At 41.2% G+C, this 23,401-nt stretch overlaps 1 protein-coding gene across 1 annotated transcript in view; it reads right to left on the bottom strand.

The window, feature by feature from the left end:
* Positions 1-23,401, bottom strand: part of DPYD (dihydropyrimidine dehydrogenase) — a 646,991-nt gene that overhangs the window by 440,037 nt on the left and 183,553 nt on the right. Inside the window, exons 6-8 of the mRNA XM_025193285.1 lie at positions 20,647-20,843; positions 15,664-15,745; positions 8,890-8,977 (exon numbers count right to left, since the gene is read on the bottom strand). Of these exons, the coding sequence (XP_025049070.1) occupies positions 8,890-8,977; positions 15,664-15,745; positions 20,647-20,843 (367 nt within the window). The remainder of the gene's footprint in view (positions 1-8,889; positions 8,978-15,663; positions 15,746-20,646; positions 20,844-23,401) is intronic.

Raw genomic sequence — 23,401 nt, 5'->3', positions numbered from 1 at the left:
CCAACACACATGCACATGAGCAAGTGCATACACACACCCTGACACCCTGCAAGATTCGGGGGGGGGGGGGGGGGGGGGGGTCCCAGACACTTGGACATACTGCAGGAGGGACACACGCACACACACCCTGACACCCTGCATGGCTGGGGACCAGACACTTGGAGTCGGGCTGTTATTGTGGGTGAGAGCTGCCCTCTCCACTGGTCTGCTGTTGTCTGCAGTCTCCTGCAGCTCCAGGAGGCTAAGGAACGCCCCCTGCCTCCTAGATTGGAAAGTACAGGGAGACTCAGAGGCACCCCCCACCAAACACTGCACTTCTGTCATGTTTAAGCACGCTGTAACTTTATAGTGCTCTAAAAAGTGCTCTAAATAACAGTGCTGTAAAACATGCATGGAGCACTTCTGTGCACAACCTCTTGAAGCCAAAGACTCATAACCCCTGAAAGCTAAAACAATCTTCCTAAATTTGAATCTTCCACTGACTTCTCATTTTTCATCACATTAAGTTGATTCTCTGTACAAGTTCTACAACTTTTGTTCTCATTTCCCTGTAGGTACTGTGTACAAAACAGTACTGAATCAGAAGTCCAGAGTTTTCTCTCCTCTTTGCATGGATACTCATAACTGCACACTAGCAGAAAATCAAGCCTTCCACACCCATATTTCTGGACTTCCTTCCTTGCCTCATCTCATCTCATGTCCCTTCTGCTGTATCAGTGACACCAACCTTGACCCACCATTGATTTGTCTCTCCCACAAGCACCTCTGCACCTCTCTCACATGCACACACAGAACATTTTCACTGAGTTGGCCCCCAAGGCCATAACTTTGTCCATTTAAATCCCCATATGAGAAACCCCTTTCCTTAATGACATTCTGTATCTACCACTATCAACAAAACCAACCAGAATCCATTAGGTAGGCAATTTGTTTTAGTTTGAGTATCAAGATAACCATATTCCTGTTAGCCTCTCTCTTCCTTGCATCATTCTATACCTATTGTCCACTACTCACTGAATTGTGTCTAAAATTTAAGCAGAGTTCTTAGGGGGAGACACTTTGCCTTTTGTGACCCATCTAGTTTTGTTTTTGTTTTTTGGTTTTGTTTTGTTTTGTTTTGTTTTTTTGGGGGTGGGGGGAGGGGGGTTATAAAAAAATCTAAAAGACAATGCCAAAAAAAGAACAAGCACAGGAAACATTAGTTTGCCCCAAAAAATCTAGGGGCTTGATTCTACAAGGTGCTCAATACTTGGGTTCCAAATTCAGCAAAGCACCTCAGTGTACATTTAACTTCAGAGATGTTTTTACATGGTTTGCTGAATCAGGGTCAGAGTACTCAACACACTGCAAAATACAGCCCACAGTGCATCACACTGATGATATATAAAGTCTTTGAACAGCAGGTCCATTGCTTTTGAAATACAGCCAATCAACAAGGAAGGTCTAGATGCAGTATTAATGAAGCTGCTCCCAACACTTTTCTCATTGGAGGTGACAAGTTTAATAGCAAGAGAAGAAAAAAAGAAAAACTGGAAATACTGAAAAAAGGCGAAGAGATAAGGAAGAACAATATTCTTTTCACCCTGGCTAGGGGCTTTGGGACCCCATATGTACATACTATGTCCTCCACATTTAGTTTATGAATCAGGAATAAGATGCACAATTTTTTTCTACAGCACAAGCAAAATGAACATCTGTTCACTTTTTGCCACGTAGGTTTGTGTCTGTGCGGGTGGGTGTGAACAGAGCTCTTGATGTGTAATATTCTTTCCATCTGCACACCAGGTGGCACTGCATAGTTAATCAGAAGATAATAACAGGCATGAGGAGATTACTTACTTTTTGGGGATAAGATAGTAAATCAATCTCACAACTTTAAAAAATGAGGTGCATCAATGCTCAGACTTAATTTCTTTTTTGGTGTGTAATTTGGTTAAAATCAATGAGATTATCTGATGACACCATTGTTTAATGCTATGCTAATTAACTATGAATGACTGCAGTTACTGCAGAGATTCTCTATTTGAGAGACTGGATTTGTTCCCTTTAATATACTGATTGAACCCTTGCAGGTAGGATACACTATGTGGTTATGTGCAACAGAAGAGCTGTCTTACATTGATTCATATAAAATGTACATATACAAAATCATCTAAATTTGCATTAAGCGATATAGCCTCTGGTATAACAGGTGCTACAGAGATCACAGCATGGACTAGGTAACAGCACAGCTTACAAACCAAAGATGATACATCTACAAATGTAACAGCATCAAATAGTATTAAAAACTAAATGTACAAGAAATAATAAAATTATAATGGAAATTAGAGATGTGAAAACAGCGAATTACCTCCTCCCTTCCAATTGGAGGAGTTCCCAACAGCATATTTTAAAGTATTTTGTGCAGTCAACTTCTAACACTTCTTCCACTGATGGAATTAATTCCTGGAAGGTGGGTAACCTTTCGTTTTCTCAGTTTGATCCCACTATTCTTAGTGTACATCAACCTTTTGAACCATCCTGATCAGTGCTGTTTGATCTTTGCTTTTGCACACCTCCAGTATCCGAACAGAGTTATATTTAGCCAAAATGTACAATCCATATGCACAATGCAAAGCCCTTATTCACATATGTAGTCTAACAGGAGTCCAAGTCTAGTCATTTGAGCAAAAATTCAACAATATCAAGGTTTGCATAAAGGAACAGAAGTTCTATTAACATTCCCCAGGTGGAATCTCTGCTGTCTCAAACACATTTGGCTACAGATACACTTTCCTATACAGCTAGACATACTAGTGACAGCAAGTCAGTCATTTTCTGAGAAATAAGTGCTATCACTAGGAGGTTTCACAGACCATGTTTTTTTCTTGCCTGTTTGCTGACAAAGCAAAAGTGTTTGGCTATGGACCAAATGACATCTAAGTTTTCATTACAGTTCTGCTTTGCCAACTGAAGAACCCTTGTGCTGCACACTATGCTTGAGGTAATGCTATTGACAAAAGGCAGCATTTTCAAGAGTCTAAATAACTAAGCTTTCTAAGTATCATTATCAAAAGTCACTCAGAAAAATCACACTGTAAGTATCTAAGTAATTTTAAACATGGGACTTAGACACCATTGAAAATATTACCCTAAGGAATCAGATGCAAGAAATATATATATGAATGTAAATATTATGTAGAATCCCCAACGTTAAAGTATGTATAAGAGTAGTTTCTGCCCAGAAAAAATGCATGCTGGTGAGAGTCTCCCCACCATCCAGGTTTTAAAAGTTAATTTGAAAGTATTCTGAACTATTTGACAAGGATTTTTACAGGTGGTATCTTTTACTAGGCCAGCTGCAACACTGGGAGAGCTTTAGACAGGTTTTCAGGCACTAACTACCCTTGCTCAGCTCTGGGAAAATAGCAGACAGCTCCAGCTTAGTAATAGATGGAACAATGGCTCCATATGTAAATGAAAACAAAGAATCTGCTTAGAGAAATGGAGTAGGGCCATGAAACAAGAGAAAAGAGACATTGTCAAAAATAGGCAAAAGTGAAGAGAAATTCACCATCCTGATTTGTGGAAGGTCAAGGCCATTCAAGAGGGGAGAGAGTCATTTATGTGTCTATGTGGAGCATAGAGGGATTAACAAATAGCACAGGTAGATTATAATGAACCATAAATTAAATGGCTATGTTTAGTCCCTGGATTTTAGTGTCCAGTAAGTTTATAAATTTATGTTTCCAGGACCATCTTCTGAAGCTGTTTTGTAGATTTCTGTTGAGCATGAGATGGTGAGGTCAGAAATGGAGCAGTTTTTTTCTGAGAAGTGGTCTCCTACCCATTACCCATGTTCATGCGTCTCTGTCCTTTATCTTTTGCATTGATTGTGATGCATAGTTTTTATCGAGTTTCACCCACATAGTTTTCATGAGAGCAGCTGATGCATTGGATGAGATATGCCACATTCTGGAATACACATATGTATGATCCATGGATTCTGATGGCCTTGCTATGAGGACTGTTGATTTTTGTGGCAGTGGGGATGAGTTGAAGGTTTTGCATGTATTGTTATGGTATGGTTATGTCCCATTTAGAGTCTGTTGATCAGCACAGAGCTTGTTTCTGATGATGAGTCAAGTATGGTTATAAAGTTGTTTGAAAGCCAACTGAAATAGCTAGTTGTTTGAAAGGAGCTGGGGGCTCTCAAGGTAAAATTCTTGTCCTGATCATGTCTATATAGGCTGGAATTGTTTGACAATCCTTCCATCATTACGAAGATGCATGGTGGGCCATGATTTTTTGTGCATAGTGGTGTGTAGGATGTATCCAATATGTGGATCATAGCATCTAAAATGTTGATGTTAATGTAGGAGTAGTCCAGAGAAAATCTGAATGTAGATTTGAGCTATTTACAGTTCTTAGGTTGTTCAACTTTATTCAAGTATTAGCATACAAGTTAGCTGTGTGGTATTTTCTCTTTGTAGTTGGCCATGAACTATGAAAGACTGAATCCTGGGCTACAAATAACTGAGCTAAACTTCTGGAAAAGTTTAAAAGACAAGGATACCCTATTGGCCAGGATACCATACTTGCTGGGACATCACAGCAACAGACAGAATGAAAAATTCTGGCTGTAAATATTCTCCTTAAAGTATTTAATCCTTTAAGAGAAAAAAATCAACTAATAGATAAACAAAACATTGAAGATGCTCTGCCCTCTTCCTGCCCAATTCTGTCACTGTGCAGGCATCATCTGTGTCACTTGTAGTCATAATTGATTTCTCTCTCCCCAGTCCCCCACCCCCAATCAGGAGTCTCCATGGTGCTTACACAGGGCAGTAACTGTTTTGATATTTATCTTGTAATGGCCATTTTTCAAAGCTTGTAAACTTGATCACAAATTCTACTTCTGCAAAGAGATGATTATGCAGAATGAACACTGGAAAGTTTACTGTGAGTCCAAGTATCAGGTCTGCATTAGCAAATAGGAATTTTTATGCATAAATCCAGAAGCCAGTGTGCAAACCTAGCCCTGAATTTACCTACAGATCATTTCCATTGGTTTGTGTTTTAGAAACAGTATGAGTTAAAAATGAATGCCTGGCAGACAGCTTGAGCTCTGAAATCACAAAAGGAAATAAGGAAGTAAACAGCTTGCTCTTTTCTAGAAACAAGAGCTAGTTGTCTGAAATTCAGTCTGGAGGAGGTTGTAATAGAAGACTGAAGGAAGCAAGAAGGCTATATGGAAAGGCTAAAATCTTCCTCTTTGATCAGATTGCATACACCTTCTGTTTTTACCACTGTACTGGAACCCCATCTGCTGTTGGACATTGCTGAAATTTCCAAGATTTGGTGACAACTTCTCTTGAATATAGACTACGCTAAGTTAAACCATTCCGTTGTCACCTCAGGGCCCCTGTGAGTACTACAACACACTCTGCATAAGGCCACATCTTATCTGGAAGATCAAGATGGTACAAAATGAAGCAGACTATATGTTAAGTGACGACTCTTTGGAAACAGCATATACCACCAAAACTGTGTTGTTCATTGTTCACTCATACTGAAGTCTTTTGTTTTATACTATACACATCCAAATAGCTTAAAAGATGTTGGCTTGAGTAACTACCTCTCCTTGTGACATAATGCCATAGCAGCAATCAGCAAAGACTTTGATTGATTTCTCTAAATTCAATCTTTTAATCCTTACGCTTACTCATAGTGTTAAGACATGAAGTACACCCCCACCGTGATGCTATGGCAGAGCACAGGTTGGGCCTGCCACTTTAAGGGGTCTGAACAGGCACCAAGCAGCCTGCAGGTGGGAGCAGACCCAATGAAGTAGTCACATGTTAGGCAGGAGGCCACCTGATTGGTGGAGAGGCTGGAAGCCTGAATATAAGGCTAGGCCCCAAAAGCAGAGCTGGAAGTTTCTGAAGGGGGCCAAAGGAACAACATCACCCAGCAAGAGACTTGCTGCTCCCAGAACAGCCTGGAGGTTCAGGGTAGTAACTATGGGGATGGAGGAGGTTCCTGGTACATGGTATAAGGGGAGGTTCCATGCCGTGTAGTTGCCCTTAGCATCAGGGCAATTAAATGGGCAGCCTCCTGCCTAGAAACAATTTTCGATACAACAAAGGCAGGTGGGCGGACTGCCCTGGACAGGTGGACGGGCGAACATTCGGACTGGTCCTGAGATGCCCACTTGGATAGAGGCCCCATATGGATGCTACAAAACTGCTAAACAGTCCTGCAACTATGAAGTTTACTGGTTTTGCTACTATGAGTAAAATCTCACCTTCTGTGCTCTCCATCTCACCAAAACTTCCATCTGCTTTCACCCACCCAACTTCTTTCACTTCCACTCCTCTAGTAGGGAGCATTAGGAAAACCTGAGTTTATTCTATGCAGTGATGGATCCTTTCTCCTCCATCAAAAGAATGAGCCTCAGTTTGACTTTAATTCCTACAAGTTTTAAAAACATATCTGGCTCAAGCAATTTCCATCATTCAGTTCAATGTCCAGCTACATGTGCTTTCATTTAACAAACCAGAAACAAACAGAAATAGTGCTCAGTCATTACAAATAGCTGGAGTTGAACACATAAAACAACGTTCCATTGTGCTGTATAGAGTTAATCCACACACACCATAGGAGCGCTTCTGTCTTGCTCTTCCTTTACCTCTGTACAGGAACCATATAGAGTGTTGATATTCGAAGCAGTACTCCACTAAAAGTACGACAAGCTTGCATGGTGGTACAGACAAGGACTCATTCCTTCATTTGTGCAAGCTTGCCTCTACTAAGGATTGTTGGGAGTATATAGCATCTTTTACCACCCTACAAGGAATGTTTACACTATGTTACTCTTCTGTTTCCTATATATATTCTGCTCACAGGTGGCCCACATGTGAGGCACACCTCAGAGTACCTCTTCATTTGTATTAGAACTCTGCATCTGCTCATTTGCCCAGGCTATAGAAACAAGACTAACATTTGGTTTCATGTATTTAGGTGACACAATACTGTCAATATATTTATTTTAAATTAATTGTATTTATTTAAAAAATGTTGTATGCCAAGATAACCTTATTCAGAGTCATGAGTAAATTCAAATATACACTACTTAAAATCCAATCATTCTATAGGTAAAATATGCATTGGTAAGTTTTCAAACGTTTAAATGAAATTAAGTTCTTTCAAACTTCTAAAAGAATTTATGTTTCAGTAGCTGACAACACCGCTGTTCTAAGAATAGCTGATAGTTTGTCCTAGCTGTCAGGTGTTGAGAAAACAAATGCTCATTTATGCACTTCTCTCCTAACTTGTGGGATTTTATAAAGCAGAGAGTTAGAAGTGAGACAGATTAATTAAAAGAAAAAAGAATATAACCTGGTGCATTGCCTTGTATACAGTTACACAGAAATCTGACCCTATGGAAATTCCTACAGATGGAAGATCTCTGACAATGAGTAGATTTAGGATTGTATAAATCACAGTAGTCTGTTATATAATCACACAAGAAAATGAACTTGAAAAGCTTATTATATTGAATACCCAGATGGTAAACAACAGTTGTCGCTGTACTAAGAATTACATCTCTGTAATCGATAATAGGAAGGAGGAACAGTTGGACAACTTGTTTCCTATTATGTTCACTTAGGCAATGTCTAGATCAATAAAGAGCATTAAGCCTCATACCAACTGCAGACAAGTGGCTGTTCAACATGCCTATCATATGTTAAGGATGGGTCCAGCTGTGCTTTAATATACTTTTAACAGATAACAATAATGATTTAAATATTAGATGGGGGTGTTTGTTTGTTTGTTTTTGTTTTGTATGAGAGAGAGAGCATAATTCAAAGTGAACTTATTTTGTGTTCCCATAAGTAAATTAATTGAGGTATCTCTGAAGCATATTACGTGCTTCTTATAAGAAAAAAAAGCAATCAAGTATGGTATCACTAGCTTACATATACACTTGCTAATTATGTGGGTAGAGTAAGTTGTTTGCAAAAACTGAAAATTGAGCTTGCATATCCCTCAGGCGAGAATGGCAATTATTCCCAGTTACTTTTTTCAGTGCATCCACTTTTAAACCATTTAAGTAAACAATAAATAAAATGAATAAAACTAAAATATTGTAGGACTTGATGATGTATCATATCTATGTTTAACTTAAGCAAACAGCTCCTTAAACAAACAAAAAATGACTGCAATGTTACATATGTCTTTGCTCCACCCCTCTGAACAAAAGCATAAAAGAATCTCCAGGTAACTGCAGAGCTCCCCCATCAGCAAGGAGTTGATGCCAATTGAAAGCTTGGCCTTCAACTGTATCTCTGAGGTACAGGAAAGCCAACTCATGGGAAGAAACTGCACACTCATTAAGTTCTCTGTTAAATATATACATCCGTCTTGCAAAGGGTGTACAACTTCAAACTTAAGGCTTCAAAATAGCCCACTGATTATTTTTCCTAGTTTTATTATTTAATATATACATATGCAGAATACAATGTATGCAGTGTTTAGGTAAATTAGTACATAGTAGAGAAGAATTTCAAAAACAGAAGCCTACAATTAAACTCCTAAATTGATACTGAAGCAACTAAACAAGGAGCTACATGTATATGTAATTACTAAGCACTAAAGAGATCCTCCTGATTACATAGTGATTGACAGGAACTTATAGAAGCTCAGACATTTTCAAAATCTAGATGCTTATTTAGGTTGCTAATCTAGTAGAAGAGAGAAACATATTTTCATAATATAATTATTTGTTCTATATAGAAACAATTTAAAATAATCTCATTAAAATACAGAAATAGAGGCCAGTTATTACCACATAATCATTCTTAGCTTAAGCAAAACAATACGAAGGAGATAAGATGTTCCTCCTACCCATTCCAATAAAGACTGCCTTGTAACCATCTTCCTTCAATGTGTTGAGTGTCATTCCATCTACTGCAAGGCCTTTTCCACAAATTATCTAAAATTAAATATCAAGATCAAATGCTTCAAAATTGATTATCTACAAATCATTAGCATTTTCATTGTGCACCTCACATTGAGATTTTAAATGGTTTCCTAATGAGGAGTTAATCCAAAAACAAAAAAGGATACATTCTCTCTCTTTTTTTTCAAGCTAGGCTTAAGGGGCCAGGCCCTTTGCTCTGTTTTACATGCATGCATCAGGAGGAATGCAAAAAGTATCTTCAAGGCACTTCTGTTTTCTTCTGACCCTGGACTCAGCCAGCAGCTGCTGAGGTTCAGAACATAAGTTGCAGCAGGCAGCAGCAAGCCAACAAACAAACAAAATCTGTCCAGGGAGCACAGAACACAATAGAACTGCCAAGCTGAAAAACAGTTATTTATTGTCAGTAAATTGCTGTATTTGATACTGGTTACATAATGAAATATCCCCCATATGAAAGTCAGGATTTAAGAAACCTAATCTGAGAGCAAGAAACTAGTCTGGGGAATATGTGCTAAATGGAACAATCATCCAGCACACTGACAGAGAAGAGGTGTTCAAGGTTATTGTGGAAAAATCATTGGGAAAAAAAAAATCATACCATTGCTCAAAAGTACAGAAACCAAAAAGCAAACATGGTACTAGATCAGTGATTCTCAGACAGGAGGCCACAACACCCCAGAATGCCAGGAGACCCTTTTAAGGGTACCACAGAGCACCATGAAATATTAGCACTTAGGTATGCAAGCACCTACATCTGATTCCTAAGACAAACCTAGAGATTTCACACAGGAATCCAGTGTGTCAAAACATTCTGACCTGTTGTGATCTTCCTTAGGTCTTTGCAACAAATAATTGCTCTACTATTTTTCCAAAGTCAAAAAATATGAGTAAAAGCTAAGAGCTGACATTTTCCAAGGGCTTCCTTGAATCTAAAAAGGATGAGAAGCACTGTACTAGATAGTGCTAATAGAGGTTCAGATTATAAAACAAATAAGGTGCCTTGGCAGACCCCATTTGTACTAGGATTTAGAGACACAACATACTTATACTGGTATCAATAAGAAGTGCACACATCATAAGCCCTTACATCAATATGATTTACTTGAATCTGACAAAGAGCTTCCCTGGGAAAAACTACATGTATGTAGTGGTGTAAGTGCTCTGTGTCTGCTTCCATCCTGAAATAGCCATTTGCTTTAGGGAACCTGTGCAGTGCTGCCTAGTGGTGAGGCACTTAAATACCTACTGCAACCTACTGCAAACAGCTATTCTGGAATAGCTGGTTGTTTGTTCACTCCCACTCCTGGTGAAATTTATATAGGTGTACAGAAGTTTATCTATCTTAAACCAGTATTAATGGGTAGTGTGTCCAGGCTTCTGCATGCAGTTCCAGTCACTATATCAAAGAGATGGTATTAATGCTTTATGTTATACCCTCAACAAGGCTAATAGCTAGTGACTGGATTGTGCAACAGGAAATATATGGGGAAATATATAGGCACCCAAAGTGCTGCTTGTGACCAACTCTGAGTTGCCCAGCTGACATGTAGGAGTAATTCTATTATCCACTCTGGGCACCAAGGGCATTTTTACATGTGCTCCAGGGGTGGGGAGCAGGGGGAACTTTAATTAGAGTGGCCCATGAGCATTCCCACACTTCAAAATGGTGACGGGGGCGCTTTAACTAAAGCACATCAAATGAGCCTTAGTTAAAGCACCCTGCTGCCATTTTGGAGTGCAGGGATGCTGATACACGAGAAATGGAGACTGGCTGGAGCATGCTAATTAGCACTCTACAGCAGACTCTATTAATTGGGTCTGCTCTAACGCACTGTAATTATAGCATGTCAGAGCCTGCACATGTACAAGCACTCATAAGTACCCGCATGATAAGAGTAAGGTGATGTCTATGCTCCTCCAGGGGACAATCCTATTCCTATAATGGGGGGTACCTACATGTTCAGAGGTGGCAACAGAACGACTCCTATACTTCAGTCAAGTAACAGAGTTGGTCACAAGCTGCACTTTAGTCATCCACTAGGTAAAACAGGAGTTTGCCCCCATCTCTGTACTTGCTAGATGAGAACTAGGGGGCAGAGCTCATAAAGAATGGCATATAATACAAACTAAAAGTAGGCATTTCAAAACAGCAGCCAGAGGTTCTACAGATAACATGAAGACACAAGGGAAAAAAATAAAACAGATTTTATTAGGGGAGCCACAGGCTGGCTCTGTCAACAAGAGCACAGATGCCCGTTCACACTTAGCAATCATTTTAGCTGCCTCCAACTTGCACAGCTCTTTTTCAGGCTTAGCTTTTGTATTCAGGGCAGTCTATAGTTTCAGGATGTGGGCAGGCATTTCATACTGTGTTTCCCTATTCTTATGCTTTTGCCCCATTTTCAGATTAGGTGTCTCTACTTTTTAAGCTTTGTTTCACTGAATGGTATGAATCTAAATGCTGGAGTCTTCATGTTTGGTTCATTTTAAAACCTTTGGTTCAGATCAGAATCTTTCCCTGTAGCAAGTTGGGTTAGAAAGTAAACCTGGCCCTTGATAAATAATTTTGCACGGTCAGCAAAAAAGCAACTGTAAATGAGTGCCTGTTTCTTCCTGATTATTTTTTCTATCACTTTTATTGTTATCCTTACATTTGCAATGCTGGGGACTAACAAGAACTTTGGGATGTAAGTGATGCAGTATTGGAGAATACTGCATCACCTACATCAGGTATCATACTGCAGCAAAGAACCACCTTGATAAAATCCAAGTGATACCAAAATGGCCACTTTCACGGTTATCTAGATTCATAGATTCATAGACATTAGGGCTGGAAGGGACCTCGGAAGATCATCCAGTCCAGCCCCCCTCCCAAAGGCAGGAAATCAGCTGGGGTCATAGGATCCCAGCAAGATAAGCATCCAATTTTTTCTTGAAGGTGTTCAAAGTAGGTGCTTGAACCACTCCGATGGCAGGCTGTTCCAGACCTTGGGGGCTCGGACAGTAAAGAAATTCTTCCTTATGTCCAGCCTGAAATGGTCTTGCAGTAGTTTATAACCATTCGACCTCGTCATCCCTTGGGGCACTCTGGTGAACAAACGTTCCCCCAGGTACTGGTGGTCACCCCTAATAAACTTATAGGTGGCCATCAGATCACCCCTGAGCCTGCGCTTTTCCAGGCTAAAGAGCCCCATAGCTCTCAGCCTGTCATCGTAAGGTCTGTTTTCCTGATCTCTGATCATGCGCGTGGCTCTTCTCTGGACTCTCTCAAGCTTCTCCACATCCTTTTTGAATTGTGGGGCCCAAAACTGGATGCAGTACTCTAGCTGCAGCCTCACCAAGCCCAAGTGGAGGCACCTAACCACTGACTCATCAACAAGAGACCAAACTGGACCACGTAACTGACCACATCCACAGCTGATGCTGTCACATTGTGACGAGCAGAACAAGTACAATCTTCTCCATCTCTTAAGAATCACCTTCCTCCCCATACAAGTTGGTACTGCTGCATCATCTCTATTGCAAGTCAACCATTTCAGATCTGGGGTAGGGTGGGAAGAGGCAAACCACAACACCTAGAGATTCAGGAAAAGGATGCCCTCCTTGTGTAGTTGCAGTATTGTGGGGTTATCACACAGCTACCAACTATCTGTTCCTCTCATATTTAGGAAGTTCTCCTAGGCTCAAGCCTGTGCACCAAAACAGAGTTGGAGTTAATGTTACCTGTAGCAATGCTGGCTACTGAATGGCTGAAGTGTGTATGATGGCTAACCCAGTGTCTTTTGGCATCTTACATTTATACTTAATTTGTATACTTAGAACAGCTCTGATTTTATCTTCCAAACTTATATTTTGTAACTGAATATTTTCCCCATCTTTCCTGGGTCATTTGTGCACTTGTTTAAGGAAAGAAAAAGCTAAACAAAAATTAAAAAACCCAAACAGCGGGGTGCATGGACTACATGTTATGCTGAATGAAGACAATGTTTACCCTTCTTATACTGAACCTTTCACATTTTTATTGAATTTATATGTATTCCCACTTAGATACTTCTGAAAACATAAAAAGGGAGAAAGGGAGAAGAAAAAGCTATACTGTATTTAAAGGCTTGTTTTCTTATTTTCTTAATTTATAAATGAAATATAAAATATATTATCAACACCTAAATCTGGTTATATACTTTTTCAAAACATAAGCATGTGCTCACTGGCTACAACTTATAGGCAATAAGTTATCATAGTTTGTTATTCTGTTGTGTAAATGATGAAAATTGAAACATAAATAGTATTTTTTCTTAAGATTCATAATATTCCTAAGGTGCAATCCCATAGTGATTATTCATCTGAATAATTCTTCCTAATGTAAATAGAATTGCTTGCATAAACAAACAATGCATAGCATGAATACATTACTATTCACTTGTCCTCATTTTAAAATGTTTTATGCAAAGGTAGATAAATATTCCCATTTAAAAACGCACAGAATTCAGTTAAGGAGCTTACCAAAGGTTTCATAGCAAATCACTGGCAGAGTTTCAAATACAATCTAGAGTGAGATTCTGTGCTGCACAGACCCCCCAGCCTAGCATGAGAGAGTGGCTATGTTTGATTTAAGCCAGGAGCATAATGTGGGGAGGGAACAAGCAGAGCACTAGCCCAAATAGCTGACTTAGAAAGGGCGCCAGAATGGGCATGTCTACCACAGCAGGGAAGCTTTGCCACAAGAGGCACAGCTTTGCACTGCCCAGGTATAAGAGTCAGACATATACAGCCCTGTGTCTGGTAGTGAATAGGGCACCAGGGGCAGCTCCCAGGTTGCTGCAGGCACTGTAAAGGAAGCCTGAACCTGAGCCTATACTGCTACAGCAGCAGCAACAGCAGCTGCTGCTGCCACTGGAGTTCAGAAAGTCTGGGCAGACAAGATTCTGCTTTTTCTATGCACCCCTCCCTCCCAACCACTTTCCAGTGATCAGCATAATCCCACCCCATACCTCTACCCAGGGTACTTAAAGAGCTTGCTACCGTGGTTTAAGTTACACGTGTGTCTCTTGAAACCTGGGCTGTTCTGTACCCCCTGGCACAACACAAAGCTTTGGGGACTGGCCTAAACTATGCAGACCATCTCCAGTTGCTTATTTTACTAGTAGTGGCAATGTCCAAAACCTTTGTAGTACAACACCCTGTAGCTCCATCCCTAATATATCCTGTTTCCTCTCTTGAGCCCCCCCCCCACCACGCCCTAATGCAAGGGCTGGTAATTGTCAAAAAGAAAGCTTGTAGTTGCTATCCACAGTTTCTGAAGAAGGATAATCTTCATTTGGCTGCTTCAGGGCTTCTAGGCTTGGGAGAGAAGTTACACATAAACTGGTATAAATGATTGGAAACTGGTTCAAATTTGTAACACAACAGAAGTTCAGTGCACATAAACTGCTTTCAAAGTGGCCGAAACCAGTTTAAGATAAACCTGGATGGATGTAGTATTAGACTTAACTGATTTAGTTTATTGAACTTCTGTCCCAGATCCCCTCCAGATTCAAGTCAACTCATAGTTGTCCAGCATCCCAGGATGCCTTGCACCTCCCCACACACCTTGCCTCACAGCATTGGTGGGCTAGTCTTGGCTCAAGCTGTCTGCTCCAGCCAAGCGGGTAGCCATGCTCTAGCACTACCCAGCTTCTGGCCTATCAAAAGTGAATGTCTGTTCACTTGCTAATTGGTTCAGTCTATGCATCTCAGACTAACCTGTGAAGATTAAATCAATTCAGCCTCGGGCTTTTTGACTGTCTGCACTTAGCCAAAAGCTCTTTATACCACCCCAATCCCTTTATCAAGCATAAATGGGATGAGGAGATATGGAGCTCTCACCCTAGGTGTCATGACTCCTGGCTTGCTGCCCAATGGACCAAGATAAGAGACAACGAGTAAAGATTGCTTGTATGTGTAAAAGCTGAAGCATTATGACCTGAAACAGGTACAAATGTATCATTATCTACTCTTCTTTTTAAAGGTTTAATCTAGAAATGTTTTCCATTACATGTAACTTCTATTTAACTGTGCAGAAGTTACACATACTGACTAGATTTCCAGAGCAAGCCCTGAATGAACAATAAAGCAGCATGTCCATTACCTATAAAGTAAACAAGAAGTTGTTGTTTGTTTAATGAAATACAGCTAATGCAATGCTATGGCTTTTCAAGATGTTGAATTATTGTTATTGTTTATAAGAGATGATCACATTAACACACTGCTAATTTGATGCATGTGATAAGTAAAATGAACTTCAGTTTAAGATTGTATTACAAACCATTAAGGAAAAACTAGGAAGGAAGAGGGCAGTGTCAAATACGAATGTTTTAAGTAGTACCAAACTTGCATGAAAAAAGCTTGATTAAAGAAATCAAATCATTCGAATGGCTACATTGAACCCCTAAAGCAATTTAGGAATTTGTTTCTTACAGACAATTAATCACATGCAGGCATGCCAGATGAGAACTATTGATTGCCCTTTTCCAAACTAGTGGCATTCAGACAGCAGACAGACAAATGCCCTGAGCAAGAGAAAGCATCTTCCTGCTTCTGCCTAGTGTGGCTTTTAATTGTTCTTTACTAATGTGCATGACATTTTCCTGTTAGTCTCTGGCAGAGCTCTCATTCCTTTTTCTTTGAGCTATACATAGGCAGGTTATATTTTTCATTACCTTCACTCCAAGGTCCTTCATAAGCTCAACTTCGAAATTCACTACATCATATGGCAGTCGGAACTGGGGGATTTCAGATGTACTAGAACAAATGAAAAAAAGGTTCTGAAACAACTTCCAGCTGTTGAGGACTTTTCATTAAGTACATATTGTACAAATCTGATGCAATGTTTTTGCCTGTACAAAGAAGATTTTCACATATTTAAATGGAAATGAAATAGAATACGAGTCATCCTGATAAAAAGCCTATCGATGAACCAATTTTCCCTTGCATTAGCAAGCATGCATAGATTGAAGAAAAGGGAAAACTAAGATTTAGTACAGTACCAATGGGCATATACTGATTTTCCCTCTTTTTCCCTTAAGCTCTTTTGTTGCTAACAAGTTTTCTCAATACTGTTATAAGTACTACTGTATGTACTCAAATACAAGACAAGGTTTCCCAATCAGCATGGGAAAAAGCTCCTCGTCTTACACCTGCATACAAGAAAACCTCATTAAATACACTGCCTATCATTGAACTGCTGCCAAAAGCAGCAGGTGTTCAGTAATGGAAACCAACTATGAAGACAATTAAATGCAGCCAACATTGAACATAACTATAAAGTATATGGCCTATATGGGGCAAACATGCTGATGGAAATCTTTTTTTTTTTGTGTATGTGTGGCCCTTGGGGAAAAAAATGGGCAGTTGCTCCCCTACAAGAGAACTGGCACCAGGCCTGGACATACCAGGCCAAACCAAAGTGAGCCCTAATACCTTCCCCTTGTTGCCAAAAATGCTTGGTGTAGGCCAAAATCCTGATGGGAACCTACCACAAGAATAGATTAATGGAGCCCATCTACATAAGACATACAGTAGTTCCCACTGAGTGTAGTCCCTTCAGTGCCAACTCTTTTTCAAGTCATCGTGAACCACTTCACTGAATACATTTTTACTTCCTCTTCACTCCCAGAGTTGAGCTGCACCTTTCTTTCCTATTTCCAATTATTCCTCTTTCTTCACCAGCTTTATATATCTAGCAAACATCACCAAATGGGGCCCCAGATCATCCCTCTGTTGCCTCTCTCTCAACCTGTTGTATATGATTGGTATGGCCCACCCTTCCATGAAGTGAAGCAGCACCAGATTGCCCTGCACTTTATCTTCATATATACTTTTGGAGGATCCCAGGACTTGTGACAAGAACACCCAGTTGCAGTCATGAGTGGGGGGGGCTAAAAAGCTCATGGATCCCTTGTGGCTGGTATCTGGAGCACACACACACACATACTGAGCAGTGCTAAGCTGTGGGGTTACCGTGGCTTGAAATGCTGTGACTCTGTTAGGATCCGCCCAATTAACTATATGGTAAATCACAAGCTTTTGGCTTTGCATTAATATCATGCATAGTTTGTACTATATCTAAGTAGATACAAAAGTGCTGCTCAAAAGTGCTTTTTTATGAAATACCTATGCTAAAGCTTGCAGCAGTTTCAAAAAAAAGTCAAAAAAGGTGAAATACATCCATTCTGAATGAACTAATTCTACCTGTAATAATTTGCACATGTTTATTTCAAGCTCAGTGTTTTCAAATTCGCTCCCAACTTCCATGTGCTCAGGGAAAGCAGGGTCTGACAGTAACAAGCAGGGGAAAGGAATGCAGGAGGAGGAAGTTGGGGGGTAGGGGCAGAAGGCAAGGGGGCTACCTGATCTCTCCAGATTTATTTTCCCTGCTGTAGCAGTGGAAGAGGGACATATTTAAGGGAAACCTCCACTCTATACTTTGAAAATTATAAAAAATTTATCTTATATTTGAGTTATCTTATATCTGAGTAAATACAATATTATTTCATCACTTCATAAAACAGAAACTAAAACCATTCTGATAAATGAATTGAAAGTTTGCCTAGTTCAACTGTAGCTTATGCAAGTATTTCTCAGTAAACATAACCTACACCTTTTAAATTAGCCATATAGAAGAAAAACATTTTCCATTTCTCCAGAGGTAACAGAACACCTAAGTCACAATAGGCTTTAACAATCAGAAGGTACTCCTTAATGATCTTAAACAGCTATAAATCCTGAGGTTTGAAATAACATCCTGATCATACAGATATAGAGGTTCTGTGACACACACACACACACACACACACACACACACACACACACACACACACACAGATTCCAAAACTGATTTGGTCTTTTTAAACATTCTAAATAGCTTACAGAGGCATGAGAAGCCTCTGGTCTTTGAACTAGTTCTGAAAAAATATGCTGTTATCAAAGCACTGTGGCTGCAATTATGGATGGCTGCTGTCTCAGATCAACCTCTCTTCTATTTCAATGTCAAAGTGAGGGCAAAATGAGTAAATGCCACAACCTGCCCTTATTCCAGATGTGGAAGTACCATTAAATGTCAAACAGTGCTTTGTACAAAGAATGGGAATAAAACATGACCATTGTTAGGGTTGTTACTAATCATGTTGTCTTCAAGAAACCAGAAAGATGCAGCAAAATGCTCAGTTCAGCCACTAAGATCACCAAGATCCCTAAAGAAAGTTACTTTTTTCCCCTTAATGGGACAGATGATTAAGTCATATTTGTTGAATGTGTATGGGAATGCAAAAGGTGGGTGCAGCATAAAGTTCACCTTCTTCATTTACTGATATTTATTTAATTCAAGCAAAGAAAGGATTATAACTGTTCAGTAACATAAAACTGTAAACTGGCACCAGGGGGAGGGGCGGGGGGGGTCTTTTTTGTTTTTGCAAGTGATTGCATGCAACTTTCAATAGAACATTTACAAAAAATGCAACACAGTGCTTTAATAAGCAGACCAATACACCTTGAACAAAACCTGCAATCCTTTAGAATCCCCTGGATTCTACTAAAATAAGTCTATGTAGAGAAACTACTGTACCACAAACAGCTAAAATAACACTTTGGTAATTAGGCAGAACACTTTTAAACCTAAACAGCAACATGGAAACCCTCAGCTCTACTTATCTGCCATTGGCTCTATACCCTTGAGAGAGTCTTTTAAGTATTTGACATTTGGGGTTAGTAGTGTTGCTTCAGGGATAAATTTGGACTTTTAATGTGTGATATTTTACTTTGATTTGAATCTTTGAAATTGCATCATATTTATTTGCATACCACAGGGATTTTTCCCCCCAAAACCTAGCCCTCCAAAGCTGAGGTGCATGTCTTAAGCAGGAAAGCTGATTTCTGGGCAGAAGCACAACATATCCTTGCAAGCCCCACAGCACTGAGAGCTGTCTTCATCTGGTAGACCACAGGATTTCTAAGAGGGAAGCCTAAGAAAGATTTCTCAAGAATATTCATAATTTTTGAACACCTGAAAAGCAACATATTCCAGAAGTTACACACACTACAATGACAAGTCCTGTCTTTGAATGTGATTATAGATCGCACAATGAAATGTTCAGAAGCATGGAGACCTTGTAATGGCTGCCAAGGGCTCTGCCTCTCTTTGGGCCATGAAGCAGCAACGGTGAAGTCCAGTGTTAATCCTCCCACAACTGCTTCCAATGGCAGTAGTTTTGTTCCATACAGTCAGCTCTCCGTCATGATTGGACTTTTTTTTTCACTGTGCTTTCCCCAAACAAGTTGTGTGTCTTATTTGAAGGAGGGAAAGGAGGTAGACCGGGGAAGTGTGTGGTCTACAAGAAAATATGGTATGTTCCAACTATTCAAACTCTAAAATGTGTTGACATATATTTAGAGGTGCCAGCAGACTTAAATTACACTTATAGCAGTAGAAATGCATCCCCCAGCACAGAGGGCCTATACTACACCTTCTGAACCATGAAAACATCACTTAAAGCTTTTACCACACATAGCTATGGAGCTGCTTTCTCAACTGTATAGTCACCAAAAAAAATCCCATTTAGCTGGGATTTATGGATGTCTGGGGGATTTTAGAGGTAAATTTTATGCTGCCAATAGAAAGTTAATATTCTTCCATGTCTATGTACATCAAGAACACTTCATAAGCATTCTGAAGCATTCTGAAGCATTCAAAGTTTCCACCATTTTTGCATAACTGAAAAGCATTTACAAACAGCTATTTAATTATTTTACAAAGTAGAGCCAGAATCATAAAAATTCATCATGTTTTAAATGTCACTTTTGGATTAGAGGGCTAGACTTTCTGAAGGATTCAATACCAGAAGTACTGCAGCATTTTATAGAGTGAACATAAAGTGCCCAGGAGTGTATATCAGTCACCAAATAGAGTGGCTATACCTGCCTGAAGAAAATCTGTTAAGGACATTTTGTGTCCTGCATCACCAATAAGTGAAAATCTTTTTAGAAAGCCAGATACAGTAGACCTAGATCTCTTCTCTATTTAACTGTTGAAACAAAGCAGAAAATCAGATCTGTTTAGCAAAATAATACTCTGATGCAATTACTATTAAAAAACATGTATTTTGTTTAGTGTGGATCATTTCTTAAATTAGAATAAATTTTAAAAGGTATAGAATTTAGAAACAATTTCAAAAATGCATACACCTCCTTCAGACCTCACAGTTCCTCAATGATTCCAAGGTTTGCTTATGCAAACAAAATTGCTTTCTGTCCAATTCCAAATGGCCAGTGTGCAAGCATTTTTGAGTGCATGAGCATTATTAATAAATGACAGTCTATTAGTTCCAATTCTTTTTATACCTCCATGGTAAATATAAGGGCTAGGAAGTAAGATGCAAATGTTTCCTTTCATAATAGTCATAAACTGCTCTGAGTTTTTTTTTTTCTTTCTTTTGAGGAAAAAAAATCAATTTCTCAATAGGCTGAACTTGAACAGGATTTTTTTTTTAATAAAGATTACCCTTAGTTGTATATGTTACCAAATAATGAATCATTTTAAATAAAAAGTAACTTTTCCAAAAATATAGTATTTCCAGTTACCATCTTTTATATTCCAAACGCCCCCACAACCATCAGATATATTGGTTCTCTTTTTTTTTTTATTTTACCTTAAGCCACCAACGTATTCCTGCTTTTCAAATATGGTGATGTCAGAGTAGCCTAATCGAGCCAGATATGAAGCACAGCTTATACTTGCAGGCCCCGCACCAATGAGAGCTACCTTCACCTGGTAGGCTTCAGGCATTTTGAAGAGGGGAGGTAGAGAAGGATTTCTAATCTGAGGAATGTTCATAGCTTTGAACACCTAAAAAATAAAACATTTCAAAACTTAAATACTTTTCAAAGATAATTCCTGTTTTTGAGTTTTATAATGAATGACATGATGGAGTTTTCAATTTCATTATAAATAGTACATATGTCAAAAATCACTATTTTAGTTCATTAAGACACATTACCCAGCGTACAAAATGTATCAATATCTCCCAGAAAGTTCTCTCTCAAAGAATTCCTTTTATTTCAGATAGGGACAGAAGTTAAACATAAACCAGTTTAAGTGATCAGAAACTGGCTTAAACCTGTAACAGAACATAAGTGTACATAAACCAGTTTCAAAATGCCCAAAGCTGGTTTAAAATAAACCTGGTTGAATGTAGTATCAGACTTAAACTGATTTGGGTCAAACCGGTTTATGCAACTTCTGTCCCAGATCCCTTCCTGGTTTAAATTAAATCAGAGTCCTACAACATCCCAGCATGCTCTGCAGCCCTGGGCTGGGCTGTCTGTTACAGCCACGTGGGGTTGACCCTACCCCTCTTCTCCCTAGCTGGAGCACTATCACTACTCTGATTGGCTAAGAAAAGGGTGGGGATGGAAAACCCTGCTCAGGAGTGCTGCTGGGTCTGCCTGGCAAGGGGACAGCAGCCCTTGCCGGGAGTCCCCAGTGGCCCACTCCCTTGCTGCTCCAATAAGTAGTGCCTGCTTTGCGTGTTTATGGCATTTTGCAAATGTATCTGATAATATGTCCTCCTAACTCTGTTGTCAGGGACTAGATTCTCACCTTTTATAAATTGCTTAGATCAACAAAGCTACGCTAATTTATAGTATTTTAGGATCTGGACCTGGCAGGAGCGGGGATGGGGCTAGACCCCAGTAGCCTGAGGAGAAGCAGAGGTTTAATCCCCTCATTGCAGGGGGGCTCAGGCACCAATAGGCTCTGCTCGTGCATCTGAGGCCATGCATCCAGGGCTGTGGCAGCCACATGCCAGTAGCCTGAGGGGAAAGGGGGTGGGGGTTTAATCCCCCCCATTGCAGGCAGCAGCAGCAGGGGCACTGACAGGCCTCCCTGGGCTGAGTCCCTCCATGAAGCAGCCAGCTGGCAGCAGGGAAGGGGTTACAGCCTGACTCTCTGCTGCCTCTTCCTGCAGCAGCCTGGGCTGGTGCAGCTCCAGGGGGCAGGAATCGGCCTTCATTGCCTGCTCCTCCAGCTCTCCACATGGGGGCCATGGTTTGCAGGTGGGCTGCAGCTGCTGTGTGGCTCCACCCCGCTCTCCCTCTCCTGACAGTGGCAGCAATAGAACAGACTATTGCAGCAGGTGCAGGAGAAGCACCTGTCACCCATTGCCTGCTCGCAGCAATGCCGGGCACTTGGGGCAGGCTGCTGCAGGCCAGGGGTGTGGGACTCAGCAGGGGGAGGCAATGGATTGCTGCAGCCCAGTCTAGCACACGCTTGTAGCCCAAGGGCCTAGGCAGTGACTGGCCTGTGGCAGCCCACCCCAAACAGGCAGAGGGTGACAGGTGCTTCACCTCTGCCTGCCATGATAGCTCACTCTACCACCACCAACAGGAGAGGGAGGGGGCAGCTTGCCATGGGCCACTTGCTGCCTACAGTCTTGGGCTGTGGGGCTGGGCCGGGCCAGGTTGAACTCCTGGGAGCTCAGGACAGGCTTCTGCAAGCCAGGGGCATGGGCAGTGGCAGGGGGAGGCAATGGACCACTGCAACCTGGTCTGGCCCAGGCCCAGGCCCAGAGGTGTAGGCAGCAACTGTCCCCCCCTCCCTAACCCAGTGGTGGAGGGAACCATTACAGCGGGGAGAGGTGAGGCACCTGTCACCTGCTGCCTGCTCACAGCAGTACCAGGTGCTTGAGGCAGGCTGCCATAGCCCAACCACTGTCTAGGCTCCTGGGTTGCGGGGACAGGCCAGACTGAGCTATGGTGGTCCATTGCCTCCCCCCACCTAGGCCTACACTGTTGGCCTACAGCAGCCCATCCAGAGCACCTGGCACTGCCACAAGCAGACAGAGGGTAACAGGTGCTTTACCTGTGCCCATCGCAATAGTTCACTCTGCCACCACTGGGAAAGGGATGGGGCCAGCTGCAGCCCACCTGCTACTGTGGCCCCCGCGTAGGTCTAGAAGTGGGAAGTGATGGGTGCTGATCCCCACCCCCCAGAGCTGCCCCAGCTTGGGCTACGCTGCCACAGTGGGAAGCAGCAGTAAGTCGGGCTGTAACTAGCCCTGGCTCTGCCCCCCTGCCCTCAGCCAGGTCATATCCCCCCTCCCTACCCCCTGCCCATAGCTGGCTGGCTGCTTTTCAGAGGGACTTGGCCCAGAGCACCCTGTCAGTGCCCCTGCTGCTTGCAATGGAGGGACTAAATCCATCCCTTCCCTCAGGCTACTGGTGTCTGGCTGCCTCAGTCCAGGTGCACAAGTGGAGCCTATCAGTGCCCACACCATCACCCCTGCAATGAGGGGATTAAACCCTCGCTTCCCCTCATGCTACCAGGGTTTGGCCCCATCCCCACACCTGCTGAGTGAGCAGGGGTTGGGGGGCTGGGGACCCCTGATATGGGCTGCTTCCCCCCCC

This window comes from Alligator sinensis, unplaced genomic scaffold (genome assembly GCF_000455745.1).
Source record: "Alligator sinensis unplaced genomic scaffold, ASM45574v1 scaffold647_2, whole genome shotgun sequence".
Taxonomy (NCBI): domain Eukaryota; kingdom Metazoa; phylum Chordata; order Crocodylia; family Alligatoridae; genus Alligator; species Alligator sinensis.
This window is presented reverse-complemented; position numbering and strand designations above follow the sequence as displayed.